The 21,509-nt window shown below is 41.1% G+C and overlaps 1 protein-coding gene across 2 annotated transcripts in view; it reads left to right on the top strand.

Annotated features, from left to right (window-relative positions):
* The first annotated feature begins 4,981 nt into the window (after positions 1–4,981).
* Positions 4,982–21,509, top strand: part of LOC102785230 (rho guanine nucleotide exchange factor TIAM1-like) — a 51,350-nt gene continuing 34,822 nt past the window's right edge. The window contains exons 1-3 of one of the 2 annotated variants that reach the window (XM_006800082.3): positions 4,982–5,201; positions 19,239–19,339; positions 20,794–21,449. In XM_006800082.3, the coding sequence (XP_006800145.2) occupies positions 20,801–21,449 (649 nt within the window). In that variant the 5' untranslated portion in view covers positions 4,982–5,201; positions 19,239–19,339; positions 20,794–20,800. Of the gene's footprint in view, positions 5,202–19,233; positions 19,340–20,793; positions 21,450–21,509 lie in introns of both variants that reach the window. The other variant, XM_006800083.3, reaches the window with a different exon arrangement.

Here is a 21,509-nt window from a genome sequence, read left to right as displayed (position 1 = left end):
TACCCGTTATTTCTTTGTATATATATATATATATATATATATATTTCAGGAAAATGGATGTAGTGATTACTGGGACATGTGCAAACACACATAGAGATACATCATATAGGGCAAAAAACTGAGTTTTTACAGTTCTTCTTCAACATAGTCTGAACTCTCCAGACCATCAAAGTAACAAAGTGCATTAAGATATAACTTTCGTTCATGCCTTTAGTTAGATAGATACTGAAATACTGGGTCTTTATTCTTAACATGACTATGTTGCTAGCTTCCACCTCACTTACAAAGAATTATTATGAACACCCTTCTTTTCTGGGCAATCCAGAGTTGCTTAACTCAACTTCACGGAGTCTTCGGCAGATTTAACTGCACTGTGGCAATAGCACACTCCTGCATCTGACACAACAATGATGTAAATGACCAACTCCATTCTTTTAGACAGCAGGCAATGGGCTTACGGTCATGTTTGTCTTTGCTGTAAAAGCCTATTAACGAACCGCATAAGTGCAGCAGTGGTTTAGGAGCAGTAACATGAGAGTGACCAGAATAAAAAGAACAATATATAACGTTCTTGTTCGATAACCACACCGCAGGTAATGAACTAACCTCTCCCACATGAATATTCATTATAGACTCAAAGCTTTAGGCTAATGTGGTACTGTGTGACCTTGCAGTCTACGGGAAATAACCAGCTAGCCCATTAGTAATTGTTAACAGCAACTCACCAGTATATTTGCTCTTTTTGTCCATCTGCTCCTAGGGTGATAACAGTGAACTAGAATTCGTTCACTTGCAGCATCTAAAATAGAATTGGAAACATATATGCATCGCATCCAGCAATGTGGATCTTTATAGTGTTTCTTTTTTGTTGTTGAAATGATTACATGCATAAACATTTATTTTATTGATTGAGATGAAGATATTTGTCAAGAAACTGAGATAAATAAACAAGTGAAGGTACAGTATGTGTGCCACATCCTCTATGTACATACATGGTTGCATGTTGGGGTGTGTATAACCCAGTATACTTGACAAATGGAACAACAAATATCACATTTTTTTGCCAAACCCAAGATATCCAGCGTACGCGATATGAACAGTAATCTTTGAATTCAGCCGTCTCATTGCCAAATGTTTATAAAATCAAGCACCTAGCCATGCAGTCTGCCTTTACAAACATTAGTAAAAAAAAAAAAAAAGGGTTATTCTAAAATGCTTACTGAATTTAAGTGTGGTACCAGTGCAATGAGACAGTTTGTTAAAGTTCTTCCCAGTAGATAATTCACATTCACACATGGTACTGCTACAAAGTGAAAGCATTTAGGAACCACAGCAACTCAGCCATGAAGTTGCACACCAGTATTTACATCAGCGAAAACAGCGTGTGATGGGAGCTTCGTGGTACAGGCTTCTGTGGATGAGCAGCTCCTGTGTATGTGTCATAATGTTAATCACTAGACAACCATGCAGTCTAACTACTGATGCTCACCTTATTTTAAAAATCCAGTCATTCAGATCTGTTGTCACTATTCATGAGTGAAGTTGTGTCTTCCTCTGTAGGCACGTCCATGTGTCTGTCTATTCAACACATGCTTTGTCCACATACCGCTCTACATGTGTCTTTATAGTGATGTCCCCTGCTAATGGAAAATGTAATAGAGACTAGCTATTATGACCCTAAGCAGTGGAAAGAGCAACCAGTAGCTAATATGACTCCTGGAGAAAGGTAGAAGGCCAGGAGGAATGTGCTATTGTGGACCAGCAATGCATGCATTATTCAACAGTTCTACTCGCATGGCTGATGATAATGATTTTATCAAATCTGGCACGGTGGATGTTGGCGGGTTGGGGGTGGGGATGTGCACTTTTTTTTGTTCCCTTTCCAATACAGTATGTTCATGAATTTCAATATGATATGTTTGGCAACAGAGATGGCAGGAACCATGAAATGAGAAACCAATCTCATCCCGTCAGCTCTTAACTGATATTGCCACCCACACATACACACTGTGATGACATCTGATAAGGATCAAAAGGTGGAGTCTATTGTGCTGAAAGGCCAGCTCAGGTGGGGTGGAAGAGAGAGGGGAGAAACACTTGTGTAGTGGTGCTCCTACCAATGTTTATTTAATAGAAAACTCAACTGGTCAATGGGCTTTGATATTCATTTACCCCTAAACTCTGACACACAGCTGACAGAAGACTGTGTGTGTGTTCTTATTACACAAGCATCCCACCAGATGATGAGTGCAGACAGAGCAAAACAACAAAAAAACACACCCCAACCTGATGTTTTTGCAGCCCCCCTAATTCTCTACTTGCATAACATTCTCCACCTGCAGTTGTTGTTTTTACCAACTCTGTTTTCTACTTTTTCAAACATGCCATCACATACAGTACATAACTTGGAGTTATCATTAAACTACTGACTAATTTCTTCCCACTCCTTGGATAATTGCATTACAGTCCAATAAAGGAATGTTTGGGTTGGAGTGTGGGAATAGGTTTCTGTTCATCCTCCAGGACCGGCTACTTCCTGTCTCAGCCAGTTCACAGCACGACACTACCTTCCCCAGTCATGCTGTTAGATAACACAGAAGACTGGGAAGATAATCGGGTCTGATGTGTAGACAGGGAAACTAGGAGACAGATACATAAGTGGACGTCCATGCATACAATCCTACGCAAAGGAATTATGTCACGCAAGAGGCACAGCGGTGGGATAGTCTCAGTAAGGTGCTGAAATGTCATCATGTGCCTGGGGGGAAAAGTGCTGTGAATGCATGTGTGTGTCTGTGTGTGTGTTGTCTGTGCATTATCATGTAGTGACTTTGTACTTGTGACTGTCTCCCCTCTTTCCCCTGTGGAGACTGTATGAGGTCCTTTTGTTGGGTAGATCTGCTACCTCTCCTGGCCTTTGTCCTGACATGTTTGCCTGCATAAATACTAGACACCTAAACACCAGCTATTTCAGTAACTTCACAGTGCAGAAAACAAAGACAACAGGGAATATTGGCCTATTATATAAATGTGGTTGTTTTTCCTCATAAATGTTCTGTTTTTGGTGATTAAGTTCGGTAATATTAAGAACTCCGAGAGCTCTTTTGTCAGACAGTAAAGAGCAAATTATCTGCAGACAGAGAGACAGTTACTGACTGTTGTAGACTAATTTACGCATTTTTCTTACTGGGATTTGCAGAAACACTGAGCATATTTTGAGATGGAAAACTTTCACTAGTTCTGGATGAAACTCCCCACTGACAAACCGACAAATCAAAGATGTTCCTTTTGAAAAAAAATGCCTGAAGGATATTACTTTCTTTCTTGATTGTGCTAAACCCGGTTTTAGCTCCATAAAAGCCCAAACGATCATTTCTTTGCATTTCCTGCTCTTTGATCTTGGCATTCCTGTTTGAATCTTAAATGAATTAGGTTAAAAAAGCACAAAACTATTAGTTACTAAAGAATAAACGAGGAACCAATTGGGAAATACCTCATTATTGATACTGTTCATTATCATTTCTCAAATCCAGATCCAGGATATATTTAAAGATAATTGTTGTTTGCCAAAGAACTGCCTAGAAGATGCTATTACTAAACCATTAGGGAATAATTGGTTTAAAATATCTCTAATCAATCTTATTCCCCATTTTCTAAATGAATCACACCTGAATAACTCAGCAATAAAAATGAAGTGGTACAAAACAATACTCAAGATTACTCCAAAGTCAGTTGTTCTTTTTTTAATGCTCAAGTACTGAGAAACTACTGAGTATGATTAATGTTTTTATGACTTAAAGTGATGCAAAATGAACTTTTGCTGTTTACTGCCACTTAGTTTTTGAGGCAGAGGCAATCAGTATTAAAACTCAAATACAGTGGGCAGTTAGATCTAAGTCTTACCTAATGATTCTCTTATTTAGTGTCTTACATAGTTTATCCCCAGTTAATAATCAGCATCTCTAATGAAGTTGTACTTAATGACTTATTAGGAACTCATTGATAAATAATTCTTTCACAGTTTTGTTTCATGTTCTTGGTCTCAGTAATTATGAAGTATTTATTATAAGGTGTGTGTGTGTGTTTGCTTGTGTTGACCACAAGGCAAATAGCTATCCCATATATGATGTAGTCCTGCAACAGTGATTTGGACTTTGAGGGTCCACCGTAGATGATGTTAATCCAAGCTGACAGCCCATTTCAGAAGGCTGCAAAGGTTCAGCGCCATGTTTCTTGATATTCAAAATAGTCAAAGAGAAACTGAGAAAATAGTCAAAAACATCAGAAGAGACTTAATCCTTTTTTATTTGATACTTGAAATAGAATGCTGGCTGGGTTATAAAATAGTAAATACAGAAATGATGGAAGAAAAGACAAGATTGCAGCAGAAGCATAACATGAGCAACAGCAGCTTGTGCGAAAGGCTTCAGAGAGAGAGAGAGAGAGAGATGCGTTTTTCATGTACTCCATCACGCAATATCTTCACCTTTCTGTTCAAAACCACATGTGCCTTGCAGGGTATTTTACTTTTTTAAAGTTAGCTAGCTGATAAGTATTTCCTGATAGCTTACCATCAGTAGAGCGTTGGTTTGGGCTATCTGTTATCTTTCCCCAGAATTACTTACTATATCAGCCTATCTTTCCTTACAGGCAAATATCGTTTTCTTGTGTGTTTGTGCATGCCCATGCTTGTCCACTCCACTCCACTGTGCCTTTGTTTGTGTTTAGAACGAGTCCAGAGAGCCAGCAATTAAAAAGAGGACTGGGACATTTAGGCTTAGAGGCACAGACCCAGCATACACGCTGGCAGTCAATTGGCAAGCCAGAGGAGGCGAAATTGGAGCGAGAGAAAGAGCGAGTGAGCTGGAGATGAGAGAGGGGAGAAGGAGGGCTGGGTTGGAGCGCATGTGGGAGAGAGAAAAGGGGAAACCAGAAAAAAAGGGGCGGGCTTACACTCAGTACACACACACACACCCTCCACTAAGCCTTCAGTCTGGTGTAGGCACGCAAAAAGACAGCAAGTATTCGAGTATGAGCTCTAATGTGTCTGTGTGTGCGTAAAAGCTGCGCTGGAGTCCGGGAGACGTTTCACTGATGCAAGGATTTCCCTCTTTTTAATTCTTGAAGAGGACGCACACAGGCTGTGTTTTTACCAGTTCAGGGGATTAACTGTAACACGCACGGGGACCTATTAAGTAAAGGTAAAGAGAGCTGTTTCTTGTTTTGAGGACGTTTGGTGAGCTTTGGGAGAGGTAGAAACTGTTGCCTATGGTGACTGGCTTTGTGTTATGTGTGATTAGATAAGTTACTAACTGTGTGTAGCACGTGTGCGTCTTCATAGAGTATACGATTTGTGGCATACCTGTGCGTATGTATATATGTGCTACACCAACATGTGTGTTAAGATATGCTGTGCAGTCCCACACATGGTGTGACTACTCTTCTTTGCTAGTACAGTATAGGCTCTGTTACTGTTTGGGGGATGCCTTTTTCTTTCTTCCGCTCTTTAGCTTCTCTTACACTTCTTGTCACACACAAATTGAAATAAATACACGAGAATTGCACAGAAAGACCATTTTGCTTAAATGCTAATCCTGCATGGCCATTTTATGTGTGACGATGAAAGGAGCTTATCAATCATTAATTCTCTGTGTTGGGACTTTGCCTAGTTTCCCAGTTGTGCTAATTTAATGATGATAAAATACCTTAACAGCCCTCTGAACCCACAGCACCTGGCAGTGCCCTTTGAGCTGTGGCGTTTGTTCTCTAAGAGTAGGGGAAACACAGTGAGGCGCGTTATATCCAGGGCATGTGTTTGGTTGTGTGCGTTCACATACTGTAACAGATCTGAGATGCAGAGTTATGAAATTTCTTGAGATAAAAGTGTGATTACTCTCATTTCAAGATCAAAAGATCAAGTGCTGCTCTCAGTAATTATGGCCTGTCAGAAGCTTGTTAGCATGTGCTCTGTGAAGAAGCATAAAAAGCACTCAGTCCTCACATTTCTGGTTATACCATCAAAGGTTCACAATGGAAGATGTAGAAAGACAGATTCACTGAGAAATTTGGATAAAGACATCAGCCTGCTCTGTGCATGTGCGTATGTGTAGGAATATTAAGAGAGGAGAAAAGCAAAAGAGTGAAGCGGAGGATGAGACTGGCAAAGAGGGAGACTTTAGAGCTACTGAAAGTCTTGAGGGAACAGCAGTTAAAGGCAGATTGGTACAGAAGACTTAGCAGAGTTGCAGTCAGCAGCAATACATGATAAAAAAGTAGGGAAACATTGTAAAGTAAGGGAAATACAGAAACAGTGGTGGGGATTCTGCAAATATCCACTGTCATTTCCTACTGAACACTGCAGACATATTTAGCATATGTCACTCAAACGTGTGTGCATTAGAGGAGGTGTGAGGTCTCAGCTGTGCCAGGATCCAGACAGCAAAAGAATTACAGCGGATCAAAGGGCAAGTAGTCTCCGCTGTCCTTTCCTCCACCCTTAAAATCCCTCTTCTTTGCTGGGAAGGAAAAAAAAACCTTTGGTGGTTGGCTTGAGATTTTTCTCAACACCAATTATCTACTCAGCAGAGACCATGTGAGGAATCCTTTCATTTTGCTGTCATTTTGTTGTTCTGGGACCTAATAGGGAAAGCAAACGCCTCGCTGCCTATCAGCAGTATTTACAGTAGATGGTTTGATATTGGTGTGGTTGTTTGATAAGCCAAGCAAAGGGCTTACCCCAAAAGATATCCCTGTTATATAAAGTCAAATCATGACAGCTCAGTAGGCAAACTTTTAAAGAGACTGTTACACGCCTCTCTTCCACAGAATCCCGATAAGAGCTGTCACAGCACATTTTTGAGTCAAACTGTAAAACAAAGAGCTCTACCACAAATCAATTTCCCCGCTCTGCCTTGTAACTTGGTGAAAAACTGTGTTCATTCTGTTAATATTTGCTTTTCTCTCCTTCTTCTGATGACTGTTAAACCAGATCTCTGTGTCGCTTTCTTGTGTTTTCTTCACCTTATCTGTCTTGCCTTCTTGCCACAATTCAATGCCTCGGTTGCCATGAGGAAGTTGAATATTGGCAGGGTGTTTTGAGGAAGCGATCCGTGAAAGGATTTACAGTGACAGATAAAAACTGGTGTGTGTGTTTGCGTGCGCACGAGTGTAAACGCGTATATATGTGCACACTTTTGTTTATATATATATTTATTTATTTATTTACAAAAATGACAGACTTTGCAAAAGCTGGGGGAAAAGAGGAGGGAGGGAGCCATTATCCCATTCAGGTTTTTTTTTGTGTCCATTTACTGTGTACGCAAGCGTGTCCGCGGAACAAATATGTGCACATCCACACAACCACACGGTGCTGTGTATACTGTAGGCTAATAATGTGTGTGAGCTTGAAGGGGGGATGGGACTTTGTTAAGTGAACCCTCTGGGTTGGTGAGTGTGTGTCTGTTTGTTAAGGTGTACATACTGACCCAGATTGATACACTTGCTCTCATGCTCTATCAGCTCACTTTTAAGGCCTGTATATGCTCAGTTCAGAGAGAACATTGAATTTACCGACAGCTTGGATAGGACTTAATCACAAAACAAGTTAACTTAACAATGACGAGTTTCCTTTAGGGGAAGGGAATTTTGCTTTCAGATGTAGTCCATCTCACGTGACGACATTAATACATATTCTTTATAAATGCACTGATACGTAGATATAATTAGTGTATTAAATAAGAGTCACCAAATCAACTATATACTCTGATCTTTTCATGTAAATTTCAGTTTCCTGCATACATTAAATAACAAATATAGTATTTTTCTTCATCATCGACAAGAAAAACGACAAGGATATTCTCACATTGTTGTCTACTGCAGTGAATAAATCGAATAATTAAAGATATAACACACACGATGCAGGAACGGTCTTTATATGTGTCTTATTTTCTAAATGTACCTTTTATCCCTCTTCCTCTGTGGTCCACTCATTTCTGCTGTTAAACAAATGTGGGGCTTATGCTCTTCCCCACCAACCCCACCACCATCCCCACATGCAATCAAGCTGTTTAAATGTTTGTGTTTCAGTGTGCGCCTCTGGGTTCTCTGTGTGTGTCTTCTACGTGTGTGTGTGTGTTCATGTTTCTCACTGTCTGTTGCCGTCATTTGGAGCCAAGTAAGAAGAGAAATATCGTTGAAGTCTGTTTTGGGAAAAGCAAGAGAAAACTGACAGCTGAGGGTGGGGGGAAGTTAGAATGTTGTTATTTTTCCTCTCTCTTCTCTGGCTTCACTGAGTTTCTCTAATTACGCTGCTGGTTCAGTTCTGGCTACACGCAAAAGCAGAGGGAATCCCTATGCAATGCAGATTGTAACAAAAAAGGCCGTAGCTCTGAAACTGAGCGGGTCAAGATCAAGTGGATGAGATGAATCTGTGGGTGAGTAAGATGAGTTACAGAACAGGGGAAAATGTGTTTATGCTGCAAAAAAACAAAAGCAAAGATACATTTTTCAAATATTCCCCCAGCTCTTCTTTCTGGATAATTTAACTTCCTCAGTCGTATTTAATAAAAATGACTCTGATAAAATCTCGTAATGTCATAAACCGTGCAGTGGGGGTTGATGGGTCACACATGTTTCCCTATTAAAGTTGAATAGGTTGGAAATCATTTGGATATCACATATACTGCGTACACATCTGGATGTTTCTGGGCACTTGTGAAATATTTGGAAATTATGAAATGCATATGTGACTATGCGTGATTATGTCATACTAACGTCTTTGCTTTTCCATTATGAAATGTCACTAGTCTGGTTGAGCAGGACTACTTTGTTGTTACCTAAGGACTGCAGATCAGGTGGAGAACATTGTCCCAGACTCCTTAACATTAACCCCCTGATGAGAAGTAAAAAAAGCAGAAGGGATGCCTCTAATTTGTAAAGGGGGTCTAAGCAGGGGAGGGGTGTCTCACAGTTGACATGAGCTGGCATGTGCCCTCATCATTTCCTCCCTTTTGTCTGTTCTGTCTGCTGATGAATTGGGAGTTTCCTCCTTCCTTCCTTCCTTTACTCCCTCCCTCATTCTCCCATGCTTTATTTTCTCTTTGTGTCCCTCTTTCCATCTCTTGCTCCATCATGAAATATTTCAATCCTTACTCTCTGTGTGACAGCATTACCACCCTTGTCATGTCTGCCCATTATCTCTGATCAGTGTGGTGTTCCAGCCCACACATCAGCTCCGGATACCAGCTGATGAGGTTGAAACACGTTTGCGTGTGTGTGAATGCATTTTAGCTGTTAGATTTTATTTTCTAGGGCACCCTCAATTCATAATATGTATAATTTGGTATCCTTTGCGATCAGTCTCCACAGGATGTGTGCAGTGTGAGATTATACCTGTCCTTCTAAAGAATATAGTTCCAAAGTGTGTGGTTTTATGGAAAAAGGAAGCTTTGCTTTGAGATAACCTGAACAGGAAAATGCTTTAAAAGACTTCAGAGTGCGAGAGAGGAAATGCACGTGTGTGTGTGAAGTGCTGAGTAGGGATTTAGAGCTAGTATTACTGCGGCAGTGCAGACAACTTTTTCAATGACTGTGTTTATGCTTTGTTTGCACTGGGAGATTTGGCCTTCCTGGGATCTTTTTTTTTTTTTTTTTTTTTTTTTTTATCTCTGATTGGAAATCTTTACTCTCCTTTTTGGAATCTGTTTCTCTGTCTAACTTCACACTCACTGGCTGTATAATTAAAGCACAGGAAACAGGCCACTTAGCCATTGTCTCTTCTCTTTATTCCTTCTTCGGCCCCATCGTTCTCCTCAACCCCCTCATAAGAGCTGGCAGGCGACTCAGTTCTCATCACACAGTCGCACTTTACGTCCCTGCCTGTTGACCTGGAAGTGATGCAGTGGGATATTGCAAGGCGGTCTGAAAAGCCTGTGTGTGCATTTGTAGGTGTGTGCAAATATGTACGTGTATGTACAGTATGATGTGTGCGTGTGAGAATGACAAAAGCAAGGGCTTACAGGCAAAGCTGACTTTTCTTTGTTCTATGGAGTGAGTTTCTTTGGGGTAAGAAAAGAAAAAGCTGTGGTGAGTCCTTTATGAGGTCTCTTTCATATTGAGTGATTTTGTTATTGTCCTGTGGTGTGTTAGCTTTTAGGCACGTGAACGTGTGTGCATATGTGCCTGCGTGATGTTAGGTTGTCTTTGTTGTTCTCCCCTCAGGCTGGCACTCAGATGTCGGTCGTGTGGAGCTTTTACAGGTCACTAATGCACTGACAGAGGAGGATCTATTCACTGTAGCCACTCAAAGTCCAAACAATAACCCCCTAGCTTTAGCCTGCACAAGAGATCAACTCCAAGGAAATGGACCCATTGACCTAGATCCAACCCCATCCTCCGAAGAGATGCCCCGTAACTGACATGCCGTTGATATCCTCGTCTCAACAACAGTGTTGTGTTTGTCACAAGATATCTCATCCCCATTGACTTGAATCAGGGTATAGTAATGTGAGGATCCGTGTTCTAACAAGCCCACTGTCTTTATGATGTTTATGACAGGTTTTAGAACTGATAATCAGAAATAAAAGAAAGATGACTCAGTCGTGCATATAACCATTAGTTTCAGCCCTAGACTTATTTTAGTCTTCCTGTGTGTGGGAAACTGACCTATTGTCTGCTAGAATTACTGGTGTGTGTGGTTTTCAGCTGGTGAAATTTGCAGAACTGGGCGTCGGTCCCCTGTGTCATTCTCTGAATTCTTCACACCTTACTGCCACGCAAGTTATGTTTCTGTTTCTGCATGAGATGAACAAATGGAGAAAGAGACCACAGTTTATGTGGTGGTAACTGAGATAAACAAATTAGATCATATTGAAAATTATAGTATGTGTGTTGCAAACTTAGCCTTGAAATTCCAGCTTATATTTTCAGCTACTGCCATAGTTTTGTGTTTTTATTTTCATGTTATTTTGAATGATCTCGTCTTCTAATTCCTTTGAATAGTGTATAGGTTTAAGTTTCCCAGAACTATACTGTATTGTTTTTGGTGGTTTGTGACCTGTGTTGACCCAAGAGCCGGCACAGTGAGCCGATGTTTGCCTGTCACATTCTTCCTGAGCATTAGTTACCCCTGTCCCTCGCTGCAACACATTGTCTCCTGCGTCTCCTTCAAGCTAAACTTTGTTTGCTATCCTTGCTATTGACTCAGGTGCACGGATGCACTAAGATAACTTCCAAATCCTGCTGTTCCCCTCCCCCAACTCCCTCAGGCCTCACTCTGTGCTGCCCATTCCTCTGCTGCTAACATATTTCATTACATTACCTCTGACAGGTTTATACTTTGATGTTTTTCCCCGCTTTTGTCTCAATACCATCTCTTCCCTTAATTTTTAATTTTCGCTTTCCCGTGCTCCCACGGTACCCACTAATCTACGCCTTACCTAGTTTGTTGTTGTGCCAAAGCCTCGCTCTTGCTTTCTGGTAATGATTAGGGTAGTACTATAGCTTTAGCAGTAATCTTAATTAAGTGATAACAGTGTTGCTTTGCGTATTATTAACTCTCTTGGCATTACTCCGACATGTTGAATCATTTTCAATAATATGAGTAAACTTGTACTGGTATAGTTGTAATAATTAAAGATTAATCCTGCTGTTTTTATTTCACTGAGCTCAGGCGTGAAATTAGCACAGAAGTCCATTTACATATCTGGGTTAATAACCATTTTCAAGCAGATCGTGTAAACTCGTATTTGTTAGAAAGACTGGATCCTATAAGTCCTGTGTAAACAACTCAGTCAAAGAATTACATCAATGTGGATAATCTCAGTTTGTGTGCAAAGATTAATTGTTTTTGTTGTTTTTTTTTTTTTTTTTTACAGTATTAGCACCTAAATCAGAGTTGTTTGGATAATATGCATAACTCCCATTTTCTGCAAGCACAACTTTTGAAAGGTAATTAAAGACTGCAAACATATTTGAGCTTTTTCATCAAAACAGTAGCAAACTACCAGTTTTCCTGGAACAATTGCTCCCATCATTTTTAGAGACAGTAGTTTGGTCACATCCTAACTCACTGTAACACACACAATGGGCTCTTCAATGGCTCTCTTTTCAGATAGTCTTGCAGGCATGTCATTACTGACAACAAATCGGGTCTGTTCACGTCTGGCCTACTTTGAACTGACACAACATCCATCTCTATCAGCCCCTCAGGACCTATCAGCACCACTACACCTCTTTACCTCTCGTGTCTCCTTCCGCCTCAGCACACATCATTCTCATCTGTCTACCTGTGGCCCGACACTCGATTCCACCAGCTCCCCGCCGCATTAACAGCCTCTCATCCCCCTTTCACCACCATCATCATCTTTTTTTCCAGACTCTCTTGCCTCTCTCATCTCATCCCCCTGTCTCAACCTCCTGTCTCAACCTCCCACCTCAATCAGTCTACCTTTGCCTAAAACCCTCTTATCCCTCTCTCACACCCACTCAGCCGCTCTGTTTTTTCACCGTCCCTTCAGCCAGCTCAGAGCACAACAGAAGTATTACCCGCCAATTTGGCTCCATTGAAAGCACTTTGTGGTTGTCTTTGACTGTTGATGTGTGTCAGTGTGTGACTTCGTGGCAGTGCCGGGGTTTGACTTACATTTCTGAAGATGCTAATATAAAGATTGTTTGGATTTGGCCATAATTTTTTTTAACCTTGGTGAGGTGATCAGTTCAGACTCGTCAACACAGTTTGAACCCTTTTAGGCAAGCTTTCTTGTAATTTCAGGAATCGTTTTCCAGGCTTCTTAAAGGGTATTCAGAGCTATTATCTGTATGTTCCCTGCCTTTTTTTGTTCTCTGTTAAGATGAAAATTTCCCACACTCTTTGATTAATGGTAAGGTCCGAGCTCTTGGGAGGCCATGACTGATATTTATGCTTTTACTGTATTGGCAGTGTGTTTGGGATCATTAACATACTGAAAAATAAAAGTGCTGCCAATCAGATGCTTTGCAGATGGTATTGCATATGTTAGTAATTTCAATTCAAGTCAGTTTTGACAACACCACTGACTAAAACGCAGCCTCAAACCATGACAGAGCATCCGTGTTGCAGATAGCTGTAGATACCACTCTCCTGACCTTTCCTGTTCATGTCGCTGATGATTTGAACCCAGACATTTGAATTTATCGCTCTGTAATTCCTGTTGTTTTCAGCCAAGTTCTGGTGTCTTTTCCGAGTTAAAAATGTATTCTTGACAGCTATCCTTGGACTGAGACTGTTTCTGATGAGGCTTTGGCAAACTGTAGATGAATCAGCTGAAGCACGATGCATCTCTCAGGTCTCGAGTCAGGTGTTTAGTGGAGTTTTTCCACCAAGTTTCTGAAGGTCTTGACTTTTTATCTGGTGGAGATAATATTTTAGGCCTGCCATGTCTTCTGCTGTCTTCTTTCTAACAGCTCTTTGGGATTCACCTTGGTGCAAAAATACTATTATATGCCTGTCAACCTGTGTTATCGTTGCCATTTTTTGGAGATTTAACAAAAGAATTGGGGATAAATTGCATGTTTCTGCAACAGGCTGCAAGTAACAAATGACCTAGGGGGTCAATTTCAAAAAGATTATTTGCTGTTGTCTGTTATATCTGGTGATCCCTTGAGTTAGGTTCCATTTATGATTCATAGATCAGTGTTAAATGGCCTAACAAACAAACAAAGACAATGAAACTGAAAATTAGTGATTGCCAAAAGATTCAAAACTGTGAAAGACCTACAGAAAGACTGGAGAACTATTACCCAAGAACTTCTTTTAAAATCATTTGGAAGTCATGCTCCTTGGAGGCATAATATTTGAGACTTTTGTATAGTACTGTACTTGGTTGAAAATAGTAACAGATTAGTTGTATTTTTGCCTCGTCTTGACTCCAATTTTTTATTTAATGCGTCATTCTTTTTTCATCTTTTTCTCCTTCTTTTGACTCATCTTCCTCCAACATGTTTTCACGCCAATTTCTTTTACTCCTTCTCACATATTTGAAATAGAAAATCACCACGTGAATATTCACTTGATTGGTTTTGATGACTGCGAACCGATTGTCTGCGCAATCACCATCTCATCAGGAAGGACGAGTGAGCGTTGATTGAGGAATGGCAAAAAAGGGGATGATTTATTAATATTTAACAAACCGCACACGGTAGTTTTTCATGTGCCAGTCAGTCCGCTACAACATGTGGTTTTGACCCTATCATGTCACATATTAACCTACAACAAGAGTCTGAGTTGGATGTAATACAGAGATATCTTGATCTTCTAGTGTAAAAGTCTTGCATTGTAATGGAGGTTAAATTGTGGGGTTTCCTGACTTTGAATTCATGCAGCGATTCCTGATAGTTGAGGTTGTAGCAGTAGCTACTGAGCAGAGCATCAAAATCTACACACTTTCATTGACTCTCCTGGGCTCCTTGCTCAATGGAGAGCGGGCGGTAAAAGAAAATCTTCTTTAAAATATGGTAATCCCTGACTGCACCCTGCTGCAGAGACAGTCAGCTGAAATCTGAGTTAAGGAGCATATAGCGTAAGCTCTTAGAAAGCCAGAGGAGCGTATTTAATGAGGTTAGTGACACTTGAGGAGCCAAGCAGAGTGAATTGGCTGACAGTGAATTCCACTGGCCTTTATCTTTTTTTTTAAAACATGATCCTCGGTTGCCACACTGACCCCAAATCTCAAGTCTTTTACGTCACATTGCCAATTTGTGATTTTCTAGCTTTCCAAAAACATTTTTTTAAGGAATTGTTTTGTTACTACTAAAATAAAACCCAGTCTAATTTTCTCCGCTTCCGTGTTAGAGGATGACAAGCAGTGGGGAACATGAATGAATAACAATCATCTCATATCCTTCCACTCCACTTTGTTCTGTCATCTCTGCGTTTTGCTTCTGTGGCCTCAAAATGAAAGCCCTCTTCAGGAAGGAATTATCATTTGTCCCTCGCCAGTTAAAAGAAATTAATGTTTGATTTAAGGAGTCGAGACTCGTGCTTGCAGCCACACACTGTTTGTGTATCTGCATGTGTGTTTAAGCTTAGAATTGGGGCGCGTGCCTTGTCAGATCCCGGAAGGATGAATAGAAGCTAATCTCCCTCTTCCAGGGAATTCTGCTGGTGATGTCTCAGGCGGTCCTGTCTCAAAAGAACTGTGGGAGTGCGGCGGAGCGTGCACTACCGTCGCAACAATGGTGTATTTTCAAAAGCATATCTGACTCTTGTCTTGGCATTAGATAGACGTGGTTCCTCCTCAAATGTGAACAATGTGCCCACCTATGTTTGCAAACAGATGCATACTTGTGAATAACCGCAGTGATTCTTATTCATTTGGACCAAGAGGCTTCCTGCACCCAATCATGCTCTTATTTTGGCGGACTTGCTAACATGTGGCGTGTGCAGGTGTGCATGGAAAAAAAGAGGAGCATAGAGATCCTCTGATAAGGCCTTGTTGTCACATTCCCATGGCAATCTGTCTGGACTTGTTTTTGGATTGAATTTTCCTCCAATTCCCTTTTTTTAAACTCCCCAGAGTAAGCATAAAACCTCACTCCGCCAAGTGGGAGGAGAAATGGTAGCAATTCAAAGAATGTGAGAGGTGCAGGAGAAAGGCCTCAGGGAAGGGTGATTCCAATAATTACGTCATGTGTTTTAGAGCTTCGTGGGGGGTGTTGTAGTTTGAAGATATAAAGAAAGGTCAGTCAAGCTGGGAGCTTTTCTGGTTTCAGCAATGTTTAGCGTAGTCACTGTTGCAGTCTTTAGCAGAGATTGGATTTATTTCTTTTGATCTCCTTTTTTAAGCATCATTTTTTAGGTTTTTGGATGAAGCACGTCTAAAGGGCTTGTCGTTAAGGGCTTCAAAGCGGCCCAAAAGCATGCGAGAGACTGTTTGGTCTTTTAGACTTCATAACTTTGGATTATGATGATATTTTAAAATCCAAAATATATATTTGCTCACTCTAAAGTAGTGTGGAACTCTCAGGAGTACTTTTTTATTTCATCACTGTGTGCTCCTGATGTGTGATACAATGTGAATAATCAGTAATAGCTGACTAAAAGATAGATCTGCACAAATTAATGAACACGGGTAGTTTCATCTTCGCCATAGAAGTAAATTTGTAAAATGCTATGATGTTGTGATGAGTTGTCGTCTTTAACAGTGAGCTCAGTGATTCACAAAGTTCAGTGTCTGGTTGCAACATCCTTTTCCAGAATACAGTCACAGTGACGAGATGAAAGACAACAAGTGACATGTTTTGTTTGGCTTCATTTGCAGTACAGCGTAGAACTACATCAGCATCACGTAGAGTTTGCGTCTGCTGAGCTGAGCTGTGTGTCACGTAGGGCGGTGCTGTGAGACAGGTGCAGAGATGAAAAGATTGGCAGGGGAGAGTAGGGTGTGTCTCCTTTGAGTGTGTTCTGACAGGCCTTTGGTATTTTTCCAAAAAGTGTGAGTGCTTGCTGTGACTGGGAAAAACCAGCTCTCATTTCTCTTGGGATCCTGCAGGTGTGTCTGACTGAAAGTGTGCGCCTGCCTTTATTCCACAGTACTCCGTCGTGTGTCACAGCAAACTACGTTCATGCGTTAGGTGATAGACGTGCGGGCCTATAGGTGTTGAGCAACTGACTAATGCAACAGTCACAATGTGGCACAATGAATGTGACAGCTCTTTATCGGCAGCGCAGGTAAAAGGAGCCTCCAGTCCCGGTAATCCTCGGCCCTGTGTGGTTTGTAGTCAGACAGATGTGAGTGCTGCTGTTTGTGACATATTTAGACAATGCTTACCTTTTTTATCTTCAGTTGCGGATATTAAATATGGAATTTTGTTGTCTCCAGTTTTCTTTCTTTGTCCCCTCTGTGTGTGTGTGTGTGTGTGTGTGTGTGTGTGTGTGTGTGTGCTTGATTGCGAGTGGGCATGTGTGCATGGTAATGATGCTTTGGCGGCTGTTGCACGGTGCGCCGTGGTAATACACTCTCCCGATGCGTTAATATACTGCGAGAATGAGAGGCTGAGAGAAAGAGAGCGAATAATTATGTTTCCCCTTTTGTCTCGGCTCCCTCAATTAAGCCTGAAGAGAGGCAGACTGAGCACATGTCTACTTATCCACTTAAAGCTCAGCAACAATAGGACCCCCCAATTTCTCTGACTTTATCTCTCTCTCTCACGCCGTCTTTATTTCTTCCTCCTTCCCATTTTCTCACTTTTCCCTATCAAACTTCTTTTCATACCCCAGTATTTTTTTTCCCTCCCTCTCTGTCTGCACCAGACTCGACCTCCCCCCACCCCTCTTCATGTATTTCGCCTCCAGCATCGCCTCACCTCTCAGCTCTACAGGGGTTTAACAGAGAGCTCTCTCTCCTCTCCTTGTTACCCATCTCCCTCTGCGGTGCCTTGCTGGGGGGCACGGGGAAGAGGAAAAATGAAGAGACTAAACATTTTAGACTGTACACTGCCAGAGGAAAGGCAGTGGTTTGATTTCCCCCGTGTTTTGTCACTCAGGATTGTGTTGTTTGTTTGACCCCTGTGCATTTGTGTGTGTGTTTTGCACCTTCCCGACTTAGACTGTATGTTATAGAATATATGGGTTTGCAAAAAGGATGTAAATTCAGTGAAAGGGTCATCAGTGTTTTTGTGTGTTAGTGATTTGCATTTACTCCACATGTTTATCTATCTATAAATCACTCCAGCTGAGACAATGAAGTCCTGTTTTTATAGTAATTGTTAAAAATGAACCAGCAGAGGAGCCATACGCCCAAAATGAATATTCCGCCTATTTTTTTAAGGTGGGTGGGGGGCATCATGTGGGTCGGCCTCAGTGGCACAGAGGGTGTAGGAGAGATGAGATATAAAGGACTGCATGAGAGGCAGGAGAGCTGTATCAGGGTCAAGTTCAGCTTATGTAACTGCTTCCCACAGCTGGGGTTGGGATGCGCTGCTCTAGCCTATCTCGGATACGTTTGCACACATGGTGTTGTGGTGCAAAGTCAGAGTTGAAAATCCTCTTTGTAGTTTCCATCAGGTTTCTGATCAGATGCCTTCACTTCTCTTATTGTCCTGTTTACTTCTTGTTATCTAAAGTCTCATTTCTGTGTCATTTCCCAGAACTGTAACACGGTTGACTTATTGTTTTTGTGCCCCAGAGAATTAAAAAAAAAAGAAGATTACTGTATATAGAACAATAACACTAATAGAAAAAAATAGCAGCTGCAGTCAAAGTTTAGTAAAATTAAGATTTTACTGAAACCTGCAACATAGACCTCGGGGGAACAATTGATGCTTTTGCATTCGAAAAACAGGTGACTCACCAGATGTGGTATCTCAAAACAGATGCTCCAAACAGTGCGCCAGTGGCCATATGCTTTGAAAGTACATTGTTGTACATGGCAACACGAGGGCTTTCTTCCATCATTTTCCTGCTTATTGGCTTATCCGGCTGCAGTCAAATGCGTTTGCAGCAGACTAACTACTGGGCAAATGTTCACAACAGCAAGCATGTTTGCTCTTGCATTCCTTCACACTATACATAGCACATTATGGAAATCTCGGTCTACTCTAAGCAGCTCAGGGCTGGTATTAGAGAAAATTAGGTCGTGTTGGCTTGGATCATTTAATTGAGTCTTAAGCACAAAATCGTTCCCATAGCTTCTTTCATCTTCTGTCATTTTCATGATGATGTGTATGTGTGTGCGCTTCTCTTTGTCTGCACCGAAATAGGGGGTGTTTCCCAAAATGTTTTGTGCACACGCCGGTACACGTCTGCGTGGATTTGGTGGGCAGTGAGTTTCAGGGTAGAGTTAGAAGAAATTATGGTTGTTTGTGAGTCCCCCCTTCCCTTCCCCCCAAAAAAACCCTTCAGGCTCAGACAATACGTCTTTTCTTTGTTTCTGATGAGCTGTTTATATGTGTGCATTTGATTATTTCTTGTTTCTCTGTCTTTTTTTTTAGTCAAACTGCATTATCTTAAAAACCATTGTGATTTATTCCCTTTCATCATCCACATTCATATTCTACAGAGTGTCTTATATTGCACTCTTCACAGCTGCCTTTTCAGCTTTACTTGACCAGCTTTATGTGACATACTGGGCAGGTACTTCTTCCTTCTACTTGTCTTCTCACTTCTTCTCTGTGTGTGTTTGACACATCAGGTCACTTTGAAGTTGTGAGAGCACTGCTAAAGATCTCTCTCTCTCTCTCCCTCCTTGTTTCTGTCAGGGCAGACTGACACCACCGTATGAGGATGTGTGGAGGATTATGGAGCTGGTAAAGGATCGCAGCGCTCTGATGCGGGGAAGCTGGTGATGTGGCTGCTTAATCATCGGTAACTACAGTTTTCACACTTTAATGATGCACAAATCTCCAGAAATAATAGTTTTTTAAGGACTGATAGACTAAACACAAGCAAAAAAACAACTGCTTTTTAAGGCAGATTTTTTCACCAGTGTCTTTGCAGTTCGAGCCCACACTGAGAACCTGATGGTGTGGGTTTGATGATGTGTGACTCTCTGAGGACAAACTGATCCGACAGCCTTTGACTCAGCACTTCCATGTGCTTGTGTAACAGAGAGATTGAGGTGAAGTGGGCTGCTGAGATAACTTCATGATGAAAATAACGCGGCTCTAAAGTGATTTCTTTGATTGTTTTGATTCTCTGTGTTGGGAATATAGCTAGTGCATAATTTGAACACTGCTCAGGGAGAAAAGGCGCTGCAGTGCATTTGTGTTGGAGTTCAAAAGTGCAATGGCAGAACACTTAAATTAGTCAGAGTTGAGAGATTTATAACTTCAGCTATTTAATTTTTTTGAAGATTTTATAGACACTTAGAAAAGCAAAGAAGATTTTGATGCATTATGAACAGCAGGCTGGGATAAAATGGAAAAGCAGGAAACTTTTAACAAACCTTTTATATAATGTTTGTACACATCCAAGCATGCTGTGCAAATCAAATGAGACCACTGATGCCACTTGAGCCATAAGTTTTAATGTGCCATCAAACCTCTCATGCAGCACACTGATGGACCTCATTACCAGCAATTTAAATCTTGCAGAGGGCTGGTTCAGACCTTTTTACTTTTAGAAGTATGGCACACAATGAATATTTGTTTAAATGTTTTGACATTGCAATTAAAAGACAGATTTTTCAATTTAATATTGATTCAGAAACAAATTGTATATCTAAACCACTACTTTTGCCAGTTGTGAGGTTATTTTTCTTCTTTTCTTTTATCAAAATTGACTGACCTTACATAGATAGATATTCTAGTACAGAATATCTTACCAAGGGTCTGGCACCTGCTTTGAGTATTTGACAGTTTTTGTAGTTGAAATGAACACATTTTAAGGCTACTAACGAAATCTTAAGGCCAGACGCCTCCTTTAACAGAAAGGACAGATTAAGTTTTTTAAATCTTTTTTAATTTTCTTATTTAATTCAAACTCTTTCTTCTTTCTTTGATCTCCACAAACCAAGTCATCCATGTACAACAGATGGCAGATATGTGCGTTGTCTAAAATCTGTGCTGCTACTTGTGAATTGGACACTGTTCACACACCATTAGATGTGTGAACATTTATGCAATTTGTGTGTACTAATGACTTTCTGTGATTCATAAACTTTGTGCTTACACGTAAAGACGCAGTTAATAAATTATCTTATACTGATTGATGTGACAGACATTACGGAATAATTTTAAACTACTTTTGTATCTGGTTTCTGATCTTTTAAGAAGTTGTCTAAATTACGTAATATGCAAACTTTATTACTTGATCCACAGTTGAATCATGGGAAACGTGGAGAGTCAAAATGGAGAGAGTAGTATCCATGGTGATGTGCCGGGACATCTCTCCCGTAAGCACACGACCCGCTCACTCCGTATCTCCAACAAGCAGAAAATCAACCGCCGTTCGAGGCACTCTTCCTCAGTGAAGCAGAATCACAGAAACTCTGAAGCCTCAACCCGTTCCTCCAGCACACCGAGCATCCCTCAGTCCTTGGTAGAGAACGGACTAGAGCTTTTCAATGCAGCAGATGAGTTTGACAAATTTGGCATCAACCCTCACTGGACCCAGCGTGTCGCTATGACAATGAGGCCGGAGTCCTATCAGCACGATGATGACCCCTTGGCCACGCCGACTCCCGAAACTTCAGAGGCAGACACCATTGCCCAAGATGGAGGAGAGGACTCAACGGGGGAAGGGGACACTATTGGAGAGGAAAGGTTCCTGCAGCAAATGACTGAAGGACCCCGAGAGGGAGCAAGTAATAAAAAGAAGCGATCAAAGTCAGCAGACATGTGGAGAGAAGACAGCTTGGAGTTTTCTATGTCTGACCTCAGCCAGGAGCATCTGACCAGCACAGAGGAGATGGTCGATGGAGGAGAAGAGGAGGAGGGGCAGTTTAGATGCCCTAGAGGCAGCAAAGGCAGCACAGGTGAGAATGTACACAGAAGCAAAAGCATCATATTTACCGGTAGATTGTATAAACCTGCAG

The sequence above is a fragment of the Neolamprologus brichardi genome, chromosome 10, assembly GCF_056152115.1.
Source record: "Neolamprologus brichardi isolate AB-2024 chromosome 10, ASM5615211v1, whole genome shotgun sequence".
In the NCBI taxonomy this organism is placed as follows: Eukaryota; Metazoa; Chordata; class Actinopteri; order Cichliformes; family Cichlidae; genus Neolamprologus; species Neolamprologus brichardi.
Note: the sequence above shows the minus strand (reverse complement) of the source record. Positions and strands in the feature narration are given on the sequence as shown.